We start from the raw sequence: 23,047 nt of genomic DNA, 5'->3' as shown, positions 1-23,047 counted from the left end.
AAAATAAAGTCATAAAAATTTTTGCCTTACGCATAGCTAATCCCCATGCGAAACGGACCCTATGCTAATTGAGACCCCAATTCCTAAGCACAAAAGAAAATGAAAAGAATGTGTACGCGCGCAGACGCCTTGCACTTGTCGCTGTCTAATCAAAACCAACAACAACTGCATGCGCGAGCCGTGGCCAGCTGCTGCTTTGATTCGAGCGGCTGTCGTCCAAAAATCTCGGCTCGGCACTCTATACTTGAAATGAGCATGCTGCTCCACGTTGGGCGCCAATTTTTAGTTATAATACTATATCTATGATTCATAAATGTAACGTGTCACCTACGCACGTCTGTGTATATAAATCCTGCCAGGCTAGCTGTTATTCAGCGAAGGGAAGCACACGCTTTGGGTTTCCGGCCTCTGCTCGTCGGCTATTGGAGTGATGTTCTTGCCCCCTCCTGCTGGTGGCCTATACGCATTATACCGCGAATGAAGTAGCGTGTCCCTGAATAGAATGGTGGATGTGTGCTGGAAAGGTATCTCAACTCCGCCTCTGGTGTTGTCGAGGTCGTGTCGCGCACCCTACCATGGCCATTCCAAACCGTTCGATTTAATGACGGAATGGCCCCTTTGTCCGGGGCGTCCTACATGGGGAATTTGCCAGCGAAAGCAAAGCGCTAGATTAATACATTATAAAGTTTATTCACTTACTGGCTAAAACAATAACATTACCCGCAAATACCATAATATAATCACCCACATTAAAAGAATAGCTAAATGAAATATATGTATAAAAGTCCTTCAAATACTTGGCTATGTGCCATACAAATGATATACAAAACACGTCCGAAATGGACAAACTAACTTGCTTGCTGATTCCGTAATGTTACGAAACCAATGCGAGTGGGCTCTTCTCCCTCTCACTCACCGACCGGCCCTAGTTCCCTTGTTTCAAGTTGTAATTTATTAATAACAGAATTTAAGTCCACTCATACCTTTTCTCCAGTTTATGGCTCCATCGGCGAAAGCGCTTTCCTCGATGAATACCTAAAGCTGCTGTGGCGGAAGAACACTTAAATGGGCACAAGGTTGTGGGAAATCATATTTGCAGATCGGCGAGAGTCACGAGAAGCCACTACCGGAATCAAATCTAACTCTCTCCTAATTAACTCCGCACAGAAATCATAATTAATTACACATTTACAAACACGAATACAATTACTCCGTCAATCCGTTGCTTCCTCTTTTTATACCCGATACTCAAAATGAGTATTGGGGTATATTAGATTTGTGGTAAAAGTGGATGTGTGTAACGTCCAAAAGGAATCGTTTCCGACCCCATAAAGTATATATATTCTTGATCAGCATCAATAGCCGAGTCGATTGGGCCCTGTCTGTCTGTCTGTCTGTCCGTCTGTCCGTCCGTCTGTCCGTCCCCTTCAGCGCCTAGTGCTCAAAGACTATAAGAGCTAGAGCAACGATGTTTTGGATCCAGACTTCTGTGATATGTCACTGCTACTAAAATATTTCAAAATTTTGCCCCGCCAGCTTCCGCCCCCACAAAGGGCGAAAATCTGTGGCATCCACAATTTCGACGATACGAGAAAACTAAAAACGCAGAATCGTAGAAGATGCCTATATCTTCTAGAGAGCAAAATCTGAACCAGATCGTATAATTATTATAGCCAGCATCAAGAAAACAATTTCATTTTTTCTCGCCCTGTCTCTCTCTAACACACACGTAGCATAGGCGGCCTTACTTAGAGTAAAACATTAGCGCCTAGATCTCAGAGACTATAAAAGCTAGAGCAACCAAATTTGGTATCCACACTCCTAATATATCGGACCGAGACGAGTTTGTTTCAAAATTTCGCCACACCCCCTTCCGCCCCCGCAAAGGACGAAAATCTGGGGATATTCAAAAATCTTATAGACTATTAAGGCTAGAGGAACCAAATTTGGTATCCGCACTCCTGTTAGATCTTACTATAAAACGTGTATCTCAAAATTTCTCCCCACCCCCTTCCGCCCACACAAAGGACGAAAATCTGTTGCATCCACAATATTGCACATTCGAGAAAACTAAAAACGCAGAATCATAGATAATGACCATATCTATCAGATTGCTGAATCTGGATCAGATCAGATCATTTTTATAGCCAATAGGAACAAATCAATTTGCAGTGGCTACGCAGCGCCCGACGTCACGCTCAGACTGATTTTCTGTCTCTCTCGCACGCACTCTTTGTCGTGTCGTTCAATATTAGCGGCGTCTGCCGGAGGAGAGCCATACTGACTAAGTATCGGGTATTACTGTAGAGTTGCGGTGTCCGCAGCAACTCTCAACGTTCCCCCTCGTTTTTTCTATTCTCTTTCTCCCGACTGTTATCTATGTTTCCTTTCCACCTCCTGAGCGAAAGGGAACAGCACAAATTCTTTTCCCCTGCTTCTGCAGGTGAAAGGTACGCGAAAGCAAAGAAAAGGCCAAACGGCCAATCTCCGACGGTGCTAGATCGACACTTTCTCTCCGCCGATCTGCTCGCGACCAAGGGACGGGCCCTCCTTATCTGCCGCGTCGCGCTCGACTACTAAAGTGCCGACGCCAACGCCTCGGGAAGCTAGCCGCTTGGGGGACCAAGCGCTCCTCAAATGTCTTCTCCCTCTGCTTCCACGCTCGCTTCTCCGATGGCTGAGCGCTTTCCTGACAATCCCAAAGGTTTAAACGCCACTTTGTTAGGCTTGCGGCTGCTTTTGTTTGCTGGCTGGCTTCCTTGGACGATCGAATCCGCACTGCTTAACTCGATTTACTAAGCGCCAAGACTACAAATGGGACAACTCTTTATTCTCCTTTAGACCTTCTCTTTTCTTCCCGCAGCACTTACCCCAACTGGACTCAGCGCTATACGGCTTCTGACGACTGAATAGCCCACTCGCCTTCAACCAAGAATCTCGCAGTCGAATCCTGGACTTAGATATTTCGATTCCCTAGAGTTTTTCTCTTCACTAAATTCTTGGTTTTTCCTTTTCGTCGGACCGATACGCAACCGACTCAATGGACTTTCACGAGGGAATAGCCGATAGGGACGCCAACGTTCTGGCGGTAAATCGTCTAACAGGTCCCTGGATGCATTTTCAACAGAGATAGCCTGACGTTTTGACCTGTTACCGTCTTTTTGGTTTTCCCTTGACCTGTCGTTCGCCTGCCACTCTGAGCACTAGATGCGCCACAAAAACTCAGCATTCCCTGCTACAAGCGCTACACCCCGTAGATGTTGTGCCGCTGCTGGCGAGGCTGTGCCGCAATCTGCTGCTGGCGGCGATTGCGTCCTCCACTGCTGCGGTAGCCAAACTCCCTATCATCGTAGCCGCCGCCGACGCCCCGCCCCATGATGCGCAGCTCCGGATCGGAATGGGCATGCCCCATGGAGGGACCGAACCCGGAGCCCGATCGCTGTGTCATCTTCATGGATCGCCGGAACGAGGGTGGCGGCTGGGAGCGGGCATACCGCTGTCCCCTCACCGACCGCTACCTGGAGCGGGCATTCCTCAGCCGCTTGGCCGTCCGCGTGCACACATAGCAGCAGATGCGCCAGTAGAGAAAACTATGAAAGAGAGAAGTGGTGTGGAGTGGAGTCATTAGCGGCGGAGTCACGCAGCTGTGGAAATGTCAGCGCGCAGAGGCTCACCGGAATGACGTGGCCATCACATCCCAATGTTGGACAGGCAGATGAGCATCAGCGGGATGCCGACGATGGCATAGAAATCGTTGTCACCTTGCCCCAGTCGGATTTTAAGCTCTTTTAAGGCTTTATTTAGCTGTCACAAAGTTGAAAAGAGTAAACGTGTACATTTCCAAGTGCTGGAAACAAATGTTTCACACCATATTTTGGGTGGCATCATTTTTACGCGCTAAAAAGTGAATTTTGAGTTTTGTGCTGTAAAATGGACACATCGAACAACGTACGCCTGCAACTTCAGCAGCAGCAGGCACGCAAATCGAATCAAAACATTCAGGTCTATGTGCGCGTTAGGTGAGTGCCCCATCTACGGGTAGGAGATCGCCCAATAAGTACGATTTCCATCCCTGCAGGCCTCTGAATGCACGCAAGCGATGCATACGCTCCGCAGAGGTTGTGGATGTGCTCAATCCACGCGAGATCCTCACACGCCACACCCTCGACTCGAAGTTGACGAAGAAGTTTACGTTTGATCGGAGCTTCGGCCCCGAGTCCAAGCAATGCGATGTCTATGCGGTGGTGGTGTCGCCCCTGATCGAAGAGGTGCTAAGCGGCTACAATTGCACGGTGTTCGCGTACGGACAGACGGATACTGAACAGAACAGAACAGAAATAAGGTTAAAACTGGCACAGGGAGAGCTTTTGGTCGTGGCTCACCCAATTCCTGGCTCAGATGCTGCTTGGAGATTGCTGCTCCAGATTGTCCTGCATGCGATCCTTGAACTGATCGCAGGCACTGCGTATCTTTTCATCGGTGTCCCTTCGCCGTTCGATGGTGCCATGAAGCTGCTCCGTTTCATTGGTGGCCAAATCTGCCACGGTCAGGATTTTGTGCGCCTGCGTCGTGAGCGTCTCCTCCGTTTTCATGTGCGAGGCCACCAGCTGTTTCTTCTCCTTGTAGTAGACTCCCCTTGGTGTCGGTTAGGTGCTGCTCCGTTTTCTTCAGCTCCTGGGTCTTCTCCACGAGACTCAGGCTCACCTCGTTGAAGGTCTTCTCCTTCGACTGCAGCTCATCTTTGAGGGCCTTCAGCAGCAACATATCTTCTCGTTGAGCTCTCGATTCTGCGAGTCCATTTTCATGGTCATCATTCTTGTCTCGCGCTGCGAGGAGATCTCGCTTCAGTTTGTCAATCTCCTCGGTGTACTCCTTGAGGACCGTTTTCTTGGTTAACTTCTGATTGACTTCTGGCTTATTCTGAATATTCTTCGCCCGATGCGCGTACTCCAGCGTGCTGAGTGTCTCGTCAATGTCCTTGTGCCCTGGCGAGATGGTGGCATTGATCGAGGTCTTTGTCCGGCCGCCCAGCGACTCCTGCAGCAGGCGCGTCAGCTTCGATTCGCGGTACGGGACATGGGGGGCCCGATCCACCAGAGCGGTAATCACACGGCCCAGCGTCAGGAGGCTCTGGTTGATTTTGACCGTCTCGCGCACGCGTATCCCCTTCTCGTTGCCCGCCTTGGAGACGTTCTCGCTGCCCGCCAGATCCACCAGATTGAGTTTTCCGATCTTCAGCATATCCTCGCCATCGATGCCGTTCTCACGAATGTGCACCACTATGGAGAAGACGGTGTGGCTGCGCGAGGACTGCGCGTTCATCAGGGTGGTCGCGGTCTTGCGTCGCACCTTGCCCTTCTCCAGGAGCTTGTAGACATCGTCCTTGCTCTGGACAGTGATCTCCTCGAGGCCCTGGATGATCACCGAACCCTTCTTTGTGCTGTCGTCGAAGATGCGTATCTTTGTGGAGTCATCGGTGGAGAGGAGGTCGCACAGCTCCTCGTTGTACAGCTCCAGGTAGGAGATGCGCATCGTAAACTCAACTTCCATCATGCGGAGTTCGTCGAAAAGGTGACTCAAGGCACGCGGTATGATGCCCACATCAGAGTCCTACAAAAGGGCCAAAGACAAAAGACAGGTAGAGCAGCAATTAACGTTTGAACCGCCTCCCTCGTCCGATTCTAGGAATTAGAAAACTGGTTCCCCTCTACTCACATCTTCCCAAGAGGACTTCAACTCCGCGGTCTCATTCCCCACCATCGTGTGCGTCTTGCCAGTACCCGTCTGTCCGTACGCGAACACCGTGCAATTGTAGCCGCTTAGCACCTCTTCGATCAGGGGCGACACCACCACCGCATAGACATCGCATTGCTTGGATTCGGGCCGAAGCTCCGATCAAACGTAAACTTCTTCGTCAACTTCGAGTCGAGGGTGTGGCGTGTGAGGATCTCGCGTGGATTGAGCACATCCACAACCTCTGCATAGCGTATGCATCGCTCGCGTGCATTCAGCGGCCTGCAGGAATGGAAATCGTACTTATTGGGCGATCTACTACACGTAGATGGGGCACTCACCTAACGCGCACATAGACCTGAGTGTTTTGATTCGATTTGCGTGCCTGCTGCTGCTGAAGTTGCAGGCGTACGTTGTTCGATGTGTCCATTTTACAGCACAAAACTCAAAATTCACTTTTTAGCGCGTAAAAATGATGCCACCTAAAATATGGTGTGAAACTTTTGTTTCCAGCACTTGGAAATGTACACGATTACTCTTTTCAACTTTGTGACAGCTAAATAAAGCCTTAAAAGACCTTAAAATCCGACTGGGGCAAGGTGACAACGATTTCTATGCCATCGTCGGCATCCCGCTGCTGCTCATCTGCCTGTCCAACATTGGGGATGTGATTTGTTGATTTGTAAACTTGCTCAGGGCACTTAGTGTGACCCTGAAGCGTACTTTATTAATGTTCTTAATACTAGGTGCAACATATAACATTATTTATGGAAACATTACAATTTTTTTAACATTTAGGTATTTTTTTTTTTACGGTAACATTGATAATAACAGACAGAAAAATACTAGACAGTTATCGATTATTGCTCTTGTAAACAAAAGTTAAGTTAAGTCTAAGTCTAAGCTAAGTCTTTTTTCTGACTTAGGCATAAAAGTTTTGTGACGCCGCTCCTGGAACCCTCATCCGGTGCGAAACGGAGGCTTGGACGACAGGGAGACCTCCAAGCATCGGCAACGCAAGCGCGGCATCGTCTCGTCCCTCCCTTCCTGGCCGAATCCAGCCGATGCCACTCTAAGACGAACGGCGACGCATATGCTTCTTTCTGGGAATGATATGAAACTCCTGGCTGATTTTAATATTATTTTATTTTCAGGTTTATGTTTTGTAGGTTTGGCGATCAAGCGTCAGGAATCCAGTTAGGTAATTTGTGTTGTTATATTTATTGGATTTTTATACCCGATACTCAAAATGAGTATTGGGGTATATTAGATTTGTGGTAAAAGTGGATGTGTGTAACGTCCAGAAGGAATCGTTTCCGACCCCATAAAGTATATATATTCTTGATCACCATCAATAGCCGAGTCGATTGAGCCCTGTCTGTCTGTCCGTCTGTCCGTCCGTCCGTCCGTCCGTCCCCTTCAGCGCCTAGTGCTCAAAGACTATAAGAGCTAGAGCAACGATGTTTTGGATCCAGACTTCTGTGATATGTCACACCTTCAACGAGGTGAGCCTGAGTCTCGTGGAGAAGACCCAGGAGCTGAAGAAAACGGAGCAGCACCTAACCGACACCAAGGGGAGTCTACTACAAGGAGAAGAAACAGCTGGTGGCCTCGCACATGAAAACGGAGGAGACGCTCACGACGCAGGCGCACAAAATCCTGACCGTGGCAGATTTGGCCACCAATGAAACGGAGCAGCTTCATGGCACCATCGAACGGCGAAGGGACACCGATGAAAAGCTGCGCAGTGCCTGCGTTCAGTTCAAGGATCGCATGCAGGACAATCTGGAGCAGCAATCTCCAAGCAGCATCTGAGCCAGGAATTGGGTGAGCCACGACCAAAAGCTCTCCCTGTGCCAGTTTTAACCTTATTTCTGTTCTGTTCTGTTCAGTACCCGTCTGTCCGTACGCAAACACCGTGCAATTGTAGCCGCTTAGCACCTCTTCGATCAGGGGCGACACCACCACCGCATAGACATCGCATTGCTTGGACTCGGGGCCGAAGCTCCGATCAAACGTAAACTTCTTCGTCAACTTCGAGTCGAGGGTGTGGCGTGTGAGGATCTCGCGTGGATTGAGCACATCCACAACCTCTGCGGAGCGTATGCATCGCTTGCGTGCATTCAGAGGCCTGCAGGGATGGAAATCGTACTTATTGGGCGATCTACTACCCGTAGATGGGGCACTCACCTAACGCGCACATAGACCTGAATGTTTTGATTCGATTTGCGTGCCTGCTGCTGCTGAAGTTGCAGGCGTACGTTGTTCGATGTGTCCATTTTACAGCACAAAACTCAAAATTCACTTTTTAGCGCGTAAAAATGATGCCACCCAAAATATGGTGTGAAACTTTTGTTTCCAGCACTTGGAAATGTACACGTTTACTCTTTTCAACTTTGTGACAGCTAAATAAAGCCTTAAAAGAGCTTAAAATCCGACTGGGGCAAGGTGACAACGATTTCTATGCCATCGTCGGCATCCTGCTGATGCTCATCTGCCTGTCCAACATTGGGGATGTGATTTTTTGATTTGTAAACTTGCTCAGGGCACTTAGTGTGACCCTGAAGCGTACTTTATTAATGTTCTTAATACTAGGTGCAACATATAACATTATTTATGGAAACATTACAATTTTTTTAACATTTAGGTATTTTTTTTTTTTACGGTAACATTGATAATAACAGACAGAAAAATACTAGACAGTTATCGATTATTGCTCTTGTAAACAAAAGTTAAGTTAAGTCTAAGTCTAAGCTAAGTCTTTTTTCTGACTTAGGCATAAAAATTTTGTGACGCCGCTCCTGGAACCCTCATCCGGTGCGAAACGGAGGCTTGGACGACAGGGAGACCTCCAAGCATCGGCAACGCAAGCGCGGCATCGTCTCGTCCCTCCCTTCCTGGCCGAATCCAGCCGATGCCACTCTAAGACGAACGGCGACGCATATGCTTCTTTCTGTGAATGATATGAAACTCCTGGCTGATTTTAATATTATTTTATTTTCAGGTTTATGTTTTGTAGGTTTGGCGATCAAGCGTCAGGAATCCAGTTAGGTAATTTGTGTTGTTATATTTATTGGATTTTTATACCCGATACTCAAAATGAGTATTGGGGTATATTAGATTTGTGGTAAAAGTGGATGTGTGTAACGTCCAGAAGGAATCGTTTCCGACCCCATAAAGTATATATATTCTTGATCAGCATCAATAGCCGAGTCGATTGAGCCCTGTCTGTCTGTCCGTCTGTCCGTCCGTCCGTCCGTCCGTCCGTCCGTCCGTCCGTCCGTCCGTCCGTCCGTCCCCTTCAGCGCCTAGTGCTCAAAGACTATAAGAGCTAGAGCAACGATGTTTTGGATCCAGACTTCTGTGATATGTCACTGGTACAAAAATATTTCAAAACTTCGCCCCGCCCACTTCCGCCCCCACAAAGGACGAAAATCTGTGGCATCTACATTTTTAAAGATACGATAAAACCAAAAAACGCAGAATCGTAGAGGATGACTATATGTTCTAGAGTAAAAAATATCAACCAGATCGTATAATTATTATAGCCAGAATCAAGAAAACAATTTCATTCTTTCTCGCTCTGTCTCTCTCTAACACACAGCTTTCATAGTCGGTTTTGCCAATTGCAAAATATGAGTTCAAGGATCTCAGAACCTATAAGAGCCAGAGCAACCAAATTTGGTATCCACACTCCTGTGATATCGGACCTTGACCGTTTCGTGTCCAAATTTCGCCACACCCCCTTCCGCCCCGCAAAGGACGAAAATCTGGGGCATCCACAAATCTCAGAGACTATTAAAGCTAGAGTAACCAAATTTGGTATCCGCACTTCTGTTAGACCTCACTACAAAACGTTTATCTCAGAATTTCGCCCACCCCCTTCCGCCCCCACAAAGAACGAAAATCTGTTGCATCCACAATATTGCACATTCGAGAAAACTAAAAACGCAGAATCATAGATAATGACCATATCTATCAGATTGCTGAATCTGGATCAGATCGGATCATTTTTGTAGCCAAAAGGAACAAATCAATTTGCAGTGGCTACGCAGCCCCGACGTCACGCTCAGACTGATTTTCTGTCTCTCTCGCACGCACTCTTTGTCGTGTCGTTCAATATTAGCGGTGTCTGCCGGAGAGAGCCATACTCACTTAGTATCGGGTATAACTGTAGAGTTGCGGTGTCCGCAGCAACTCACAACGTTCCACCTCGTTAACCTTTGTTTTGACTGATTTTAATTATTTTCTATTTACAGGTTCGATTGGTCCATTGGGAGGTTTGCGTTGAGTTTGGTAAGTAAGTCTATATGTGCTTTTCCTTTGGTTAATTTTAGCTACATTTTATTTGAAGGCTAAATTAATTTATTTAGAGGTTTGTGTTGAATTTGGTAAGTCAGTTTATTTCTGTTTTGGCTGTTTTTGATTGTATTTTATTTGCAGGTTTTGATTGGTTTGTTTGGAAGGTAGCGTAGTAAGTGAATTAATTTGTGTTTTGACTGATTATTGAATGTATTCTATTTGCAGGTTCAATTGGTTTATTTGGAGGTTTGCGTTGTGTTTGGTAAGCGAGTCTATTTCTGTTTTGGCTGATTTTGATTGTATTCCATTTGCAGGTTTTGGTTGGTTTGTTTGGAAGCTAGCGTGGTAAGTAAATTAATTTGTGTTTTGACTGATTTTAATTGTATTTTATTTGCAGGTTCAATTGGTTTATTTGGAGGTTTGCGTTGTGTTTGGTAAGCGAGTCTATTTCTGTTTTGGCTGATTTTGATTGTATTCCATTTGCAGGTTTTGATTGGTTTGTTTGGAAGGTAGCGTAGTAAGTGAATTAATTTGTGTTTTGACTGATTATTGAATGTATTCTATTTGCAGGTTCAATTGGTTTATTGGGAGGTTTGCGTTGTGTTTGGTAAGCGAGTCTATTTCTGTTTTGGCTGATTTTGATTGTATTCCATTTGCAGGTTTTGGTTGGTTTGTTTGGAAGCTAGCGTGGTAAGTAAATTAATTTGTGTTTTGACTGATTTTAATTGTATTTTATTTGCAGGTTCAATTGGTTTATTTGGAGGTTTGCGTTGTGTTTGGTAAGCGAGTCTATTTCTGTTTTGGCTGATTTTGATTGTATTCCATTTGCAGGTTTTGATTGGTTTGTTTGGAAGCTAGCGTGGTAAGTAAATTAATTTGTGTTTTGACTGATTTCAATTGTATTTTATTTGCAGGTTCAATTGGTTTATTTGGAGGTGTGCGTTGAATTTGGTGAGCGAGTTTATTTCTGTTTTGGCTAATTTTGATTGTATTTTATTTGCAGGTTTTGATTGGTTTGCTTGGAGGTGATTTGGTAAGCGGTTTAAGTTATGTTTTGGCTGCTTTTAATAAGTTTTATTTGTAGGCTTATATTTTCTGGATTTGGTGATAATGTGTCCATTTTTGCTGTGCCATTGGACCAAGTCTTAACCATTCGGCTGGAAGACGCCTTCCTCTTCATCCCCTCTGTGGTCTGGCACTATAATTCTTTGTATACCCAATGGTTGGCCCTGATTCTTTCAAGTATTGTTTCCCTAGTGTATTTCCCCTTAGCATACATTTTTCTGTACACGTTTATTTGTAGTTCGCAGAATCTGTACGGGTTTTAGCCTTTTCCAGTCTTTCCTGTTCTTCATTTTCTAACCTCAGCAGAGTAGGAAGTCCTTTCCTCAGGATGGGTACATACTTCTCTACTATAACTTTGCGCTCAGCTTCGGAATAGTATCGAGTCGGATCCAGATCTGGATTTGGTTGTTCCTGACGTTGTCCATTACTACGCGGGAGGATAAACCGGAGTTGATTGTCATATCTGTGGCGGCTAGATTTCAATCTATTAGGGACATGGGGGTTGGTCAGCAGTCTGGCCACTTCGGAGTTTGAGTGATCCACGAGTGAGTTAGCCGCTAGCTTTCTCGTAAACCTCCTGTCGTTTCTTGTGTATCTTGTGGCCCTAACTGCCCTCCTCACTAGTCTTCTCTTTTTTGGTTTGTGATGTGCACGGGAACAAAAGTTTGTCAAGGATAGTAATGGGTGTGGTGGAGGAAGGGCGGCACGGCACACGACAGACACCACAAAAGAACAGGGCAACACAGAAAAACGTCAATGGCGACACGGCAAAGAACAACGAAAATGCGACACGAAACGGCACGAAACGGTTATAGCACGTCCGACGATCGCGACCTCTCGAGCGGGTGGACGAGATGAGAGTGGCGGACGAGGTTCATGGTGGAACTCTCACATGTCCACCAACTCTCACACTCTCCCCCCCACTCGGGAGACCCGGTCGCCGATCGTCATTTACCGGTGCTCTCACCCCCGGTTCCACTTTCACTCACCCCAATACTGAGTGAGATGAAAGTAGTCCGAGGGCAGCAGCACCGATAAGTAGGCAATGGAGAATTGGAATGGCCGTATGTTATAGTGGCTGTCTGTGTTGTCGTTGGTTAATGGCTAGTGTCTTATGTTCTTTGGCTCTGTGTATTGGCTGCTCTGTTGTTGGGGGATGGGATGGAAAGGGAAGGGGGAAATTTGCCTGCTCCCGTATAACCACCCGGATACTTTCAACTTCCGGATGTTACGATCCGGGCGCGTGACGCTCCGAAGAGTCGACCGCATAGCATCATGTGGGCGGTTGAAATGGCTTTGTTGGGGCATTTGGCAGAGTGGCGTAGATTGGCAGTGTTCATTTTGTTCCTGCTTAACCGCATTTGGTCTTTAGTTGCTTTGAAGTGGGTAGGGGGTGGGGAGGAAATGGCTGGGCGTAATTGCCGAACTTGCGACCGATAACACACTGGCATTGAGAAATGCATTTTAAATTTGAATTGGCTTTTTGGTGTGCTATCGGTCAGAGTCTGGTATTTGCGTGGTATTTTTGGTAATACCACGTGTCAAGGGGAATTATGGGAATGGCAGATAGGTTGGGAAGAAGAGTAAGTAGGTAATAAAACTAATTAGAAACTACGAAAAATATACAATTAACTACAGAAAAAACTACATTAATTTACAAAAACTTATTCCTAATATCACAGGCTAGCAACTAAAACTATGGACAAACTATCTACGGACATGCAAAAACTACAGAAACAACAGGATTGACATCTACAACAAATACATTGATGCAGACAAGGTAAAATAAACGATAATTGACATACATTTACAACATATAAACATATTAATTATATTTATTTTATTTCTAACAGGAGGACAAACAACAACGGAGCACCGGCGGGCATAACAAACGCAATGCGAACATTACGCTGTATACCGGCCGGCTCTGTTGTCCCCCTGTGTGCTGTTTATTGGCTGGCTGGATGTGTGTATTGGCGTGCATCGTGGGCAAAGGTGTTCATTGACGAGCGGCTCTGGTCCGGCCGCCCACGTTGCATCTGTCAGGTGGAGATGGCGCCTCCAATCGAGTGGCACTGGTCCGGCCACCCGAGATGCGATCGTGGAATGGAGTGGCATTGACATCGGTGTGTGATGCCAACGAATCATGATATTGGCCGCATCCAAGTGGCGAACTGGTCCGGCCACCAGGATGCGTTGTCGATTTTGTTGTTGTTGGCCGCATCCGAGTGGCTGCTGGTCCGGCCACCCAGGATGCGTTGTCAGTTGTATTGGCCTGGCCTCCTCCGCCACGGTCGTCGTCGGACTGTAATGGCGTTTTGAGTGGCTGCTGGTCCGGCCACCCAGATGAGGAGGTGTTTGTTTTGGCTTTGATTTTAATTTATGTTTATTTGCAGGTACTGTCGGCGTTTGGATGTTATTTGTGGCGACCCTTGTCTGGTTGGTGTTGGAGTAAAACAGCAGGTGAGTATTTTGTGTATTGGCTGTCTGCTTCTCCCTCCTGTTTCTTCTTCTTTTGCAGGATTTGCTGGCGTTCGGCGGCTCAACACTGTGCCATCCCGCCCTCACATAATTGGCATGAGAGACGGGCACGACCCAGTGGAGCGGCAACAGGCGCCAGCATCTGCGTCGTCGTTGTAAATGGCAGCTGCTGGTTTGGAGTGGCGTGACGTAATTGTGATGGTCGTATTGACGTCTTTTTCCTTTGTTGCAGTGGCTGGCCTCTGGACTTCTGTTGGAATTGACGGTAGTGCTGCTGATGAGGCTTCCAAATTTCCAAATTTTCCAAAGGGAAAAAGAGAGAGACAAAATATTCGGCACTTTGACGGAGGGACTAAACCTCAGACACGTCTCGACTCCACAACGTTCAAGACACGACTTTCCATTTGGTGTCAAGTGTGTGTGTGTGTGTGTGTGGTGTGAGTCAAGAAAGTGAAGTGGGGCCACGCTCAAAAGTATGCTGTCTCTTCCTTGTAATTCTCCCTAACTTAAAATTTGATTTGCAATCCCCTGTGAGTTCGTCAACTTGATGTTTTGTTGGCTGTAATGCGGTATAGGGTCTTCAATCCCCTCTACTACCCTTGCCGCCTGCTGAGGGCAGACGACTAGGAATGTAGCATGTACATGTGGGCGGGCAGTTTATAGGGGGCGTAGTTGTGTAATGCGAAGACTAGCATTTTTGGCTCAATTTAGGCCGTAGTGGTGGTGTGGCGGCAACTGGTGCTGATTTGAAAGTCGATTTGAAACCGATAATCAATTGTCAGCACCGTTGCCGCCGAAGATTTATCACAGATTCTAATAATTTTGTAGTGGGGTGTCGGAGAACCGCACTAATTACGAAAATAACAATGGGGTGTGAAGAAGGGGTTAAAGAAATGAGATCGAAAATTCAGAAAGTGCAGTGTTGCAACACGTAGTCAATTGAGGAATAGATAAAGAGAAAAGGTAAACAATGCAGGTGCTTTGCGTGGAAAATAAGAGGAAATACACTAAATAAAAAGAGACAAGCACTTGCAGAAATAACAATACAGATAAGTAGTAGACTGGAGTGAAGACGACGGAAAAACAGGTAATAAAAGAGATACTACACTGGAACAAAGACGAGACAAAACGGGTACAATTGATTTACGTTTACAATATTACAATAAACATAACAATTTAAAATAATGTCTATATCTTTTTCTATAATTACAGGGAAGACAAGAAACAGCGGAGCATCGGCCGGCATAGCAAAACACAATGCTTGTAAAGACATTGCGTTGCATACCGCCCGACCCCGTCGTCCCCCTGGTCATCGAAATTGGCGTCATCCGAAGTCGTCAGAAGTAGGTGCAATTAGCACCTCGTCGTCGTTGTGGCTGTGGCTGCCCTCTTGGAGAACCAGTGGCACTGGTCCGGCCACCAGCTGGGATCCAGGAGTAGACGGCACACATATTACTGTGGCGACACGGGTCCGGCCGCCACAGTGAAATGGATGTGAGTGTGTGTGTGCGTCGGCAATTGTGGCCCTAATGTAGAGCGAGTGGCACTGGTCCGGCCACCAGCTGTGGGCAATGGCGGTCAACGACACACCTACTCGAACGGCACAGGTCCGGCCGCCCAAGTATAATGGATGTTTGTGTGTGTGTGTCTGAATGGCTGGCGGTAAGTATTTTGAAAGCCCTTTTTAATCGTATGTGTGGCTGATGGATTTTTCCTTTTCCAGGACCATTAGGCACTCTGAATGCCATGGCACTGGATCCGGGCACCAACTAAGGACGATGGCGGACACGACACACATAACTCGAACGGCACAGGTCCGGCCGCCCAAGTGTAATGGGTGTTTGTGTGTGTGTGTCTGTTTTTGGCTATTCTAGCAATCACCAACGCACTGCATTCGATTTGAATTTGTCCGGCCGTATGATTTTGCAAGTGTGTATGGCAGCATTTTTATTCGTTTATTTAATGGCTTTGATGGCGGCAGCGTCCGTTGCTCATTTTTGTTGTGGCATGCGAGTGATATGCATTTGTCATTTAATCCAATGCAGTGGCAGAGATGTGTCCAATTAGTACACAGCGTTCCAGGATATCTGGTTGTCAAGCTGGTACCTCATGTTGCGGGCGTAGGCCTTACTGTCATCCATGGAGTCGTCATCTGTCCACATCTCATCGTCATCATTTTCTTCATCCATTTCAGGATCCGTCTCTGGAATGCCGGCTGGCGTTGGCCCTAAGGTTTTTTGTGGTTGGCCCTAACGTTTTTTGTGGTGGCTGTGATCGTGGTGGTTTCTTTGACCGCCTGGCTGCTGGAGCTGGGGCAACCACTGTTGCTGCTGCCATTGTTGGTGGATTTTCCGATGTTTCTGGAACTGCTGGAGTTGCCGTCACTGCCTGGGATTGGATGAGCGAGGTGAGTAGTGACATCATCACTTCCAGCCTCTTTTCCAATCGCGTCATCCTCTGCGTATTCTCCAACAGTGCCTGGCTGCAGGATCCCTCGAAAGATTGGCGTTTCGGCTGCATCTTCTGCCGGGAGCGTGCATTGGCAAGCTGCTGCTGCTGCTGTCGCTGTTGTTGTTCGCGCTGCGGCTGCTGTTGCAGCTGCTGTAGCTGCTGCTGTTGTGGTGCCTGGGAACGGCTCAATGGCTGCTCTGGACGTCGTCGCCCAGTGCGTGGGCCAGAGGCAGCAGGCGTCTGTTTTTTTGTCTGTATTGGCTGCTGCTGCTTCTGCTTCTGCTGATGTTGTTGTTGTCCTCTTCGTCGCCCAGGAGAGGAGACATTGAGTGGCGTCCATGCTGCCTGCTGCTGCTGTCCGCGCCAGGGATTGGCTCGCGTTTGAGCTGGCTGTTGCTGCTGCTGTCGGCGCCCTGGATGTGCTGGTGTTGTTTTTGCTGGTGGCTGCTGCTCTGGCAATGGCTGCAGAAGCGAGCTGCGCTTGCGACGCAACTCCTGCATGGCCACTCGGTGCGACAGAAGGCGGCCCCTTGCTGCCTTGAATGCCGGACATCCCTTGTAGGCGCTGATGTGGGCGCCCTGGCAATTGGCGCATTTAGGAGCGTCTGCCCTTGGCTTGGCACATGCCGTGGACGCGTGGGCACCCGCACACTTCATACAGACGAATGAACGCCTGCAGTAGGTGCGGGTGTGCCCAAAAGCCTGACATCTGTGGCACTGGGCTGGGTCCACCGGCTTGGCCTGCCTCTCAACGATCACCAACTGGTTGCCCAGCTGGGTTAATTGGAGGACATCGTGGTGGCTTTCATCCGGCTTGGGGGCTATCTCCAACTCGAACTGGTCAAGTGGCTGTCCATCGGATCTCACTTTAATGGCTCTAATAAATTTAACTGAATAGCCCAGTTCGGCCATCTGATTTGTTATTAGTTGGGTGCTTGTGGAGTGGTGGAGATCTCGCACGACGATCCGTAGCCCACGGTCACTCTTGTGCTGGTGTGTGTAGTGGCCAGTCATCGCCTCGTTGCCGCCGCCATCGCCCAGGATTGCCATGATGGCATCCCTGGTAGCCATGTCGCGGGCCTGGATACGGACACCATTGCGGCTGATGAGCTTGGTGTGATAGCTACTGTTGCCCACCCTCGGGTCATTCTGCAGCTTGTCCAGAATGGGCATAAAGTCGGGGACAGCTGGCAGAATGAATAATAATACTGAATAATTGAATGGAATAATTGTCGTTGGTTGGTGCTGTCGCTGCAGCATCCGAATTTGTCTGGCATTGGGCATACTCAGGAAGGGCAGCTGGAGCAGCCCAACGCCGCCGCCGCCGCTGCTGCTGTGGGTTCCTGTGCCGCAACTACTAGTTGCATTTGCAGGTGAGTGAGGTAGAGCTAGTGGAGCATTGGCAGTGGCAGGGGCAGTGGCAGGGGCGGGGCAGGGGTATTTTGTGTAATTGTCCGCTGATGTTGTTGCTGGTTTGATTGTTGGTGATGGGGATGGTTTTGAATTTGGGGGATATGGGATTTGCTTGCCTGTTGGTTACTTTCCCGGAGTCGTCGTTTGGCCGATGCATGATTGGCATCCAAATTGTCGTCGTCATCGTCATCAAACTCAACAACCATAACATCACTGTCATCATCATCCACCTTGGCGCGGACGCTCTTCAGTGGCGAACGGGCCGCTGCAGCAGAGGTGGATGGGATATCATCGGTATTGGCTGTGTTTGCTGCTGCTGATGTTCCTCTGGCGGCGGTGGTGGGGGGGGGGGGGGTCCGCCTGTTAACATTGCTGTTAACAGGCATCGTCTGGCTGCCGACGTAATCGCAGTTGTCGTTTTTATACCCGATACTCAAAATGAGTATTGGGGTATATTAGATTTGTGGTAAAAGTGGATGTGTGTAACGTCCAGAAGGAATCGTTTCCGACCCCATAAAGTATATATATTCTTGATCAGCATCAATAGCCGAGTCGATTGAGCCCTGTCTGTCTGTCCGTCTGTCCGTCCGTCCGTCCGTCCGTCCCCTTCAGCGCCTAGTGCTCAAAGACTATAAGAGCTAGAGCAACGATGTTTTGGATCCAGACATCTGTGATATGTCACTGCTACAAAAATATTTCAAAACTTTGCCCCGCCCACTTCCGCCCCCACAAAGGACGAAAATCTGTGGCATCCACATTTTTAAAGATACGATAAAACAAAAAATGCAGAATCGTAGAAGATGACTATATGTTCTAGAGTGTAAAATCTCAATCAGATCGTATAATTATTATAGCCAGAATCAAGAAAACAATTTCATTCTTTCTCGCTCTGTCTCTCTCTAACACACAGGACCATGAAACCATGGTCGGCTTTGCCAATTGCAAAATATGAGTTCAAGGATCTCAGAACCTATAAGATTCAGAGCAACCAAATTTGGTATCCACACTCCTGTGATATCAGACCTTGACCGTTTCGTGTCCAAATTTCGCCACACCCCCTTCCGCCCCCGCAAAGGACGAAAATCTGGGGCATCCACAAATCTCAGAGACTATTAAGGCTAGAGTAACCAAATTTGGTATCCGCTCTTCTGTTAGATCTCACTATAAAACGTATATCTCAGAATTTCGCCCCACCCCCTTCCGCCCCCACAAAGAACGAAAATCTGTTGCATCCACAATATTGCACATTCGAGAAAACTAAAAACGCAGAATCATAGATAATGACCATATCTATCAGATTGCTGAATCTGGATCAGATCGGATAATTTTTGTAGCCAAAAGCAAGAAATCAATTTGCAGTGGCCACGCATCGCCCGACGTCACGCTCAGACTGATTTTCTGTCTCTCTCGCACGCACTCTTTGTCGTGTGGTTCAATATTAGCGGCGTCTGCCGCAGGAGAGCCATACTGACTTAGTTTCGGGTATAACTGTAGAGTTGCGGTGTACGCAGCAACTCACAACGTTCCCCTCGTTTTTTTTATACCGATACTCAAAATGAGTATTGGGGTATATTAGATTTGTGGTAAAAGTGGATGTGTGTAACGTCCAGAAGGAATCAGTTCCGACCCCATATATATTCTTGATCAGCATCAATAGCCGAGTCGATTGAGCCCTGTCTGTCTGTCCGTCTGTCCGTCCGTCCGTCCGTCCGTCCCCTTCAGCGCCCAGTGCTCAAAGACTATAAGATCTAGAGCAACGATGTTTTGGATCCAGACTTCTGTGAAATGTCACTGCTACAAAAATATTTCAAAACTTCGCCCCGCCCACTTCCGCCCCCACAAAGGACGAAAATCTGTGGCATCCACATTTTGAAAGATACGATAAAACCAAAAACGCAGAATCGTAGAGGATGACTATATGTTCTAGAGTGTAAAATATCAACCAGATCGTATAATTATTATAGCCAGAATCAAGAAAACAATTTCATTCTTTCTCGCTCTGTCTCTCTCTAACACACAGGTTTCATGGTCGGCTTTGCCAATTGCAAAATATGAGTTCAAGGATCTCAGAACCTATAAGAGCCAGAGCAACCAAATTTGGTATCCACACTCCTGTGATATCAGACCTTGACCGTTTCGTGTCCAAATTTCGCCACACCCCCTTCCGCCCCCGCAAAGGACGAAAATCTGGGGATGTTCAAAAATCTCAGAGAATATTAACGCTAGAGTAACCAAATTTAGTATCCGCACTCCTGTTAGATCTCACTATAAAACGTATATCTCAGAATTTCGCCTCACACCCTTCCGCCCCACAAAGGACGAAAGCTGTTGCATCCACAATATTGCACATTCGAGAAAACTAAAAACGCAGAATCATAGATAATGACCATATCTATCAGATTGCTGAATCTGGATCAGATCGGATAATTTTTGTAGCCAAAAGCAAGAAATCAATTTGCAGTGGCCACGCAGCGCCCGACGTCACGCTCTGACTGATTTTCTGTCTCTCTCGCACGCACTCTTTGTCGTGTGGTTCAATATTAGCGGCGTCTGCCGCAGGAGAGCCATACTGACTTAGTATCGGGTATAACTGTAGAGTTGCGGTGTACGCAGCAACTCACAACGTTCCCCCTCGTTTTTTTTATACCCGATACTCAATATGAGTATTGGGGTATATTAGATTTGTGGTAAAAGTGGATGTGTGTAACGTCCAGAAGGAATCAGTTCCGACCCCATAAAGTATATATATTCTTGATCAGCATCAATAGCCGAGTCGATTGAGCCCTGTCTGTCTGTCCGTCTGTCCGTCCGTCCGTCCGTCCGTCCGTCCGTCCGTCCGTCCGTCCGTCCGTCCGTCCGTCCGTCCCCTTCAGCGCCCAGTGCTCAAAGACTATAAGATCTAGAGCAACGATGTTTTGGATCCAGACTTCTGTGATATGTCACTGCTACAAAAATATTTCAAAACTTCGCCCCGCCCACTTCCGCCCCCACAAAGGACGAAAATCTGTGGCATCCACATTTTGAAAGATACGATAAAACCAAAAACGCAGAATCGTAGAGGATGACTATATGTTCTAGAGTGTAAAATATCAACCAGATCGTATAATTATTATAGCCAGAATCAAGAAAACAATTTCATTCTTTCTCGCTCTGTCTCTCTCTAACACACAGGTTTCATGGTCGGCTTTGCCAATTGCAAAATATGAGTACAAGGATCTCAGAACCTATAAGAGCCAGAGCAACCAAATTTGGTATCCACACTCCTGTGATATCTGACCTTGACCGTTTCGTGTCCAAATTTCGCCACACCCCCTTCCGCCCCCGCAAAGGACGAAAATCTGGGGCATCCACAATATTGCACATTCGAGAAAACTAAAAACGCAGAATCATAGATAATGACCATATCTATCAGATTGCTGAATCTGGATCAGATCGGATCATTTTTGTAGCCAAAAGGAACAAATCAATTTGCACTGGCTACGCAGCCCCCGACGTCACGCTCAGACTGATTTTGTGTCTCTCTCGCACGCACTCCTTGTCGTGTCGTTTAATATTAGCGGCGTCTGCCGGAGGAGAGCCATACTGACTTAGTATCGGGTATAACTGTAGAGTTGCGGTCTTCGCAGCACCTCACAACGTTCCCCCTCGTTTTTTTTTTTTTGTTGTGTGACTACAGGAAAGCTTCATGCCGACTCAGCCGAAGCCGAAGTGAGGGACTCTAACCGCTCTTAAACCAACCACACCTATCCCGGATCCCGGCGGTACTGTCGCGAGATATTACTTCGCCGGGGGGAGATGCCCGTAGGGCTCTTCTCTTAATAATCTCCTTTATCCTTTATCTCCTTGCATTGCGTGCTCTTTCTTCGCGACGCAGTTTGGTAGCCATAGTTACGGCCATGAATCTAATCGCGGCCCAGTTTCCTTCCGACTCCAGCAGGCATTCTGCCAGGTTTGTCACCGCTGGCATTCTTCCAAGCTTGTTGCTTAGATCCTCTCGTTCTTGCCGAAATCTTGGACATTCGAAGAAGCAGTGCTCTGCGTCTTCGATGACCCCTGCGCAGACCACGCAGAAGGGGTCGTCCTCGTGCTTAAACCTATGCAGGTAGGCTTTAAAGCAACCGTGTCCTGTCAGCAGTTGTGTCAGGTGATACTCCACTTGTCCATGGCTACGGTTCAGCCAAGTCTTCAGGTCTGGGATTAGCCTATGGGTCCATCGCCCTTTGCTGCGGTTGTTCAGGCTTCTTCTTTTCCTTAGCATGGAGGCATCACATGCTTCCAGCGTATGTATAGCCAGTTGGCTTGCTCTCTCTTCAGCCGTACCGTTGGTCTCGTAGTCCTCAAACATGGCCCGGACCATATCCGGCTCTAGCGTTTCGGTCTTATAACCGATCTGCTTGCCAATGAACGGGTTAGGTGCGCCCGCTTCCTGGATTTCACATATGAGGGCTTGGTGGTCACTCCCGGTGTATAAGCCACTAACTTCCCACGTTGTCCTGCGGCTGAGGCTGCTGCTCACTAACGTAAGGTCTATTATAGACCCCGTTCCAGCTCTGCCGAACGTCTGCTGTGTGCCTGTGTTCAGCAGTACGGCATCCAACGTCGCAAAGCATTCTAAGAGCGCCTGTCCCCTTGGGTTCGTTCTCGGGCATCCCCACTCCGTCGCCCAAGCGTTGAAATCGCCGGCTATGAGCGTAGGGTGTTTCTCCCGCGCATCTTCAGCAATCCTTTCCAGTGCCTGCGTCGCCTGCTGTAGGCTGAGGCTCGGGGCAGGTAGCAGCTATATATGTGCACTCCATTTATCCGGGCTCTGGCGAATCCGTCTCCGACGTATGTTTGCAGTAGTTGCTGTGTGGGACTCGCACAGCTCCATATCACTGCCTTCTTGCTCGAGTCAGCAATCCACTCTCCCGAGTTGCGATTCCGGTATTGCTCGCTTATGACTGCTACATCAATACGGTGCTCCCTTATGGTCTGGTCCAGCAGCTGCTGTGCCATCTCGCAGTGGTTGAGGTTTAGTTGGATGATTTGCATCTATCTTTCATTTGCTGCATCGCCTTTTGGTACTGCGGGCACATCGAACTCGTCGTTTGGTGCTTCGGGTCCTTCACCCGGTGGCGCTTCCAAAGAATGCAACTTGGTTCGTCTTTGCAATCTTTGGCCTGGTGGTCGGCTCCTGCGCAATTGTAGCAGCACTTCGTGAAGTCTTGGCTGCTCTTACAATTAGGCGCGATGTGGCCAAACTCCATGCACTTGTAGCATCTTCGGGGAGTTGACTTGGGTCGTATTCTTCAATACCCCACCCCAGGCGAATTCTTCCTTTCTCCAGGAGGGGCTTTGCTATAGCCGGTGGAACTTTCAGAGTCAGGGTCTGCGTGCTCCTATAGGCTGGTCTGATGGAGATGGCTGCGGCCTCGCAGATTTCCACCCCTGCCTGCGCTTTGAGTTCCGCTAGGACTTCCTCTTGGGTGGACACTTCGTCTATGTCCCTTACCTCCAAGATGACAGTTTCGGTAAGACTTCTTACTTCAACCGTGCTTCCTAGCGCTTCCTTGACTGCTGCCTGCATCTCGTGGGTTCTCGGGTCCGCCGATTTTTCCAGCAT

General features: G+C 47.8%; 2 protein-coding genes and 1 pseudogene across 2 annotated transcripts; 1 reads left to right on the top strand and 2 right to left on the bottom strand.

The window, feature by feature from the left end:
- Positions 1–3,452: 3,452 nt before the first annotated feature.
- Positions 3,453–4,328, top strand: LOC117195235 (kinesin-like protein Klp61F; the record flags this gene model as incomplete). The annotated part of the gene is made up of 2 exons (XM_033399859.1): positions 3,453–3,554; positions 4,020–4,328. Coding segments are annotated over exons 1-2 (411 nt in total), but the record flags the coding sequence as incomplete, so codon positions are not given.
- Positions 4,329–4,368: 40 nt separating this feature from the next.
- On the bottom strand, positions 4,369–6,367 carry LOC117195214 (annotated as a pseudogene).
- On the bottom strand, positions 6,302–8,012 carry LOC117195234 (kinesin-like protein Klp61F). The gene is made up of 3 exons (XM_033399858.1): positions 7,995–8,012; positions 7,351–7,923; positions 6,302–6,382 (listed from the first exon to the last, which is right to left on the bottom strand). The coding sequence occupies exons 1-3, from the start codon at positions 8,010–8,012 to the stop codon at positions 6,302–6,304; spliced, it is 672 nt and encodes a 223-aa protein (XP_033255749.1).
- Positions 8,013–23,047: the final 15,035 nt, after the last annotated feature.

The sequence above is a fragment of the Drosophila miranda genome (assembly GCF_003369915.1).
Source record: "Drosophila miranda strain MSH22 chromosome Y unlocalized genomic scaffold, D.miranda_PacBio2.1 Contig_Y9_pilon, whole genome shotgun sequence".
Classification (NCBI taxonomy): domain Eukaryota; kingdom Metazoa; phylum Arthropoda; class Insecta; order Diptera; family Drosophilidae; genus Drosophila; species Drosophila miranda.
Note: the sequence above shows the minus strand (reverse complement) of the source record. Positions and strands in the feature narration are given on the sequence as shown.

Excerpts from the sequence above, each read along its gene's own strand:
- LOC117195234 (XM_033399858.1), bottom strand. Across the intron at positions 6,383-7,350 it reads AGCGTCTCCTCCGTTTTCAT|GCAGATGAGCAGCAGCGGGA; the intron begins GTGCGAGGCCAC and ends AATGTTGGACAG.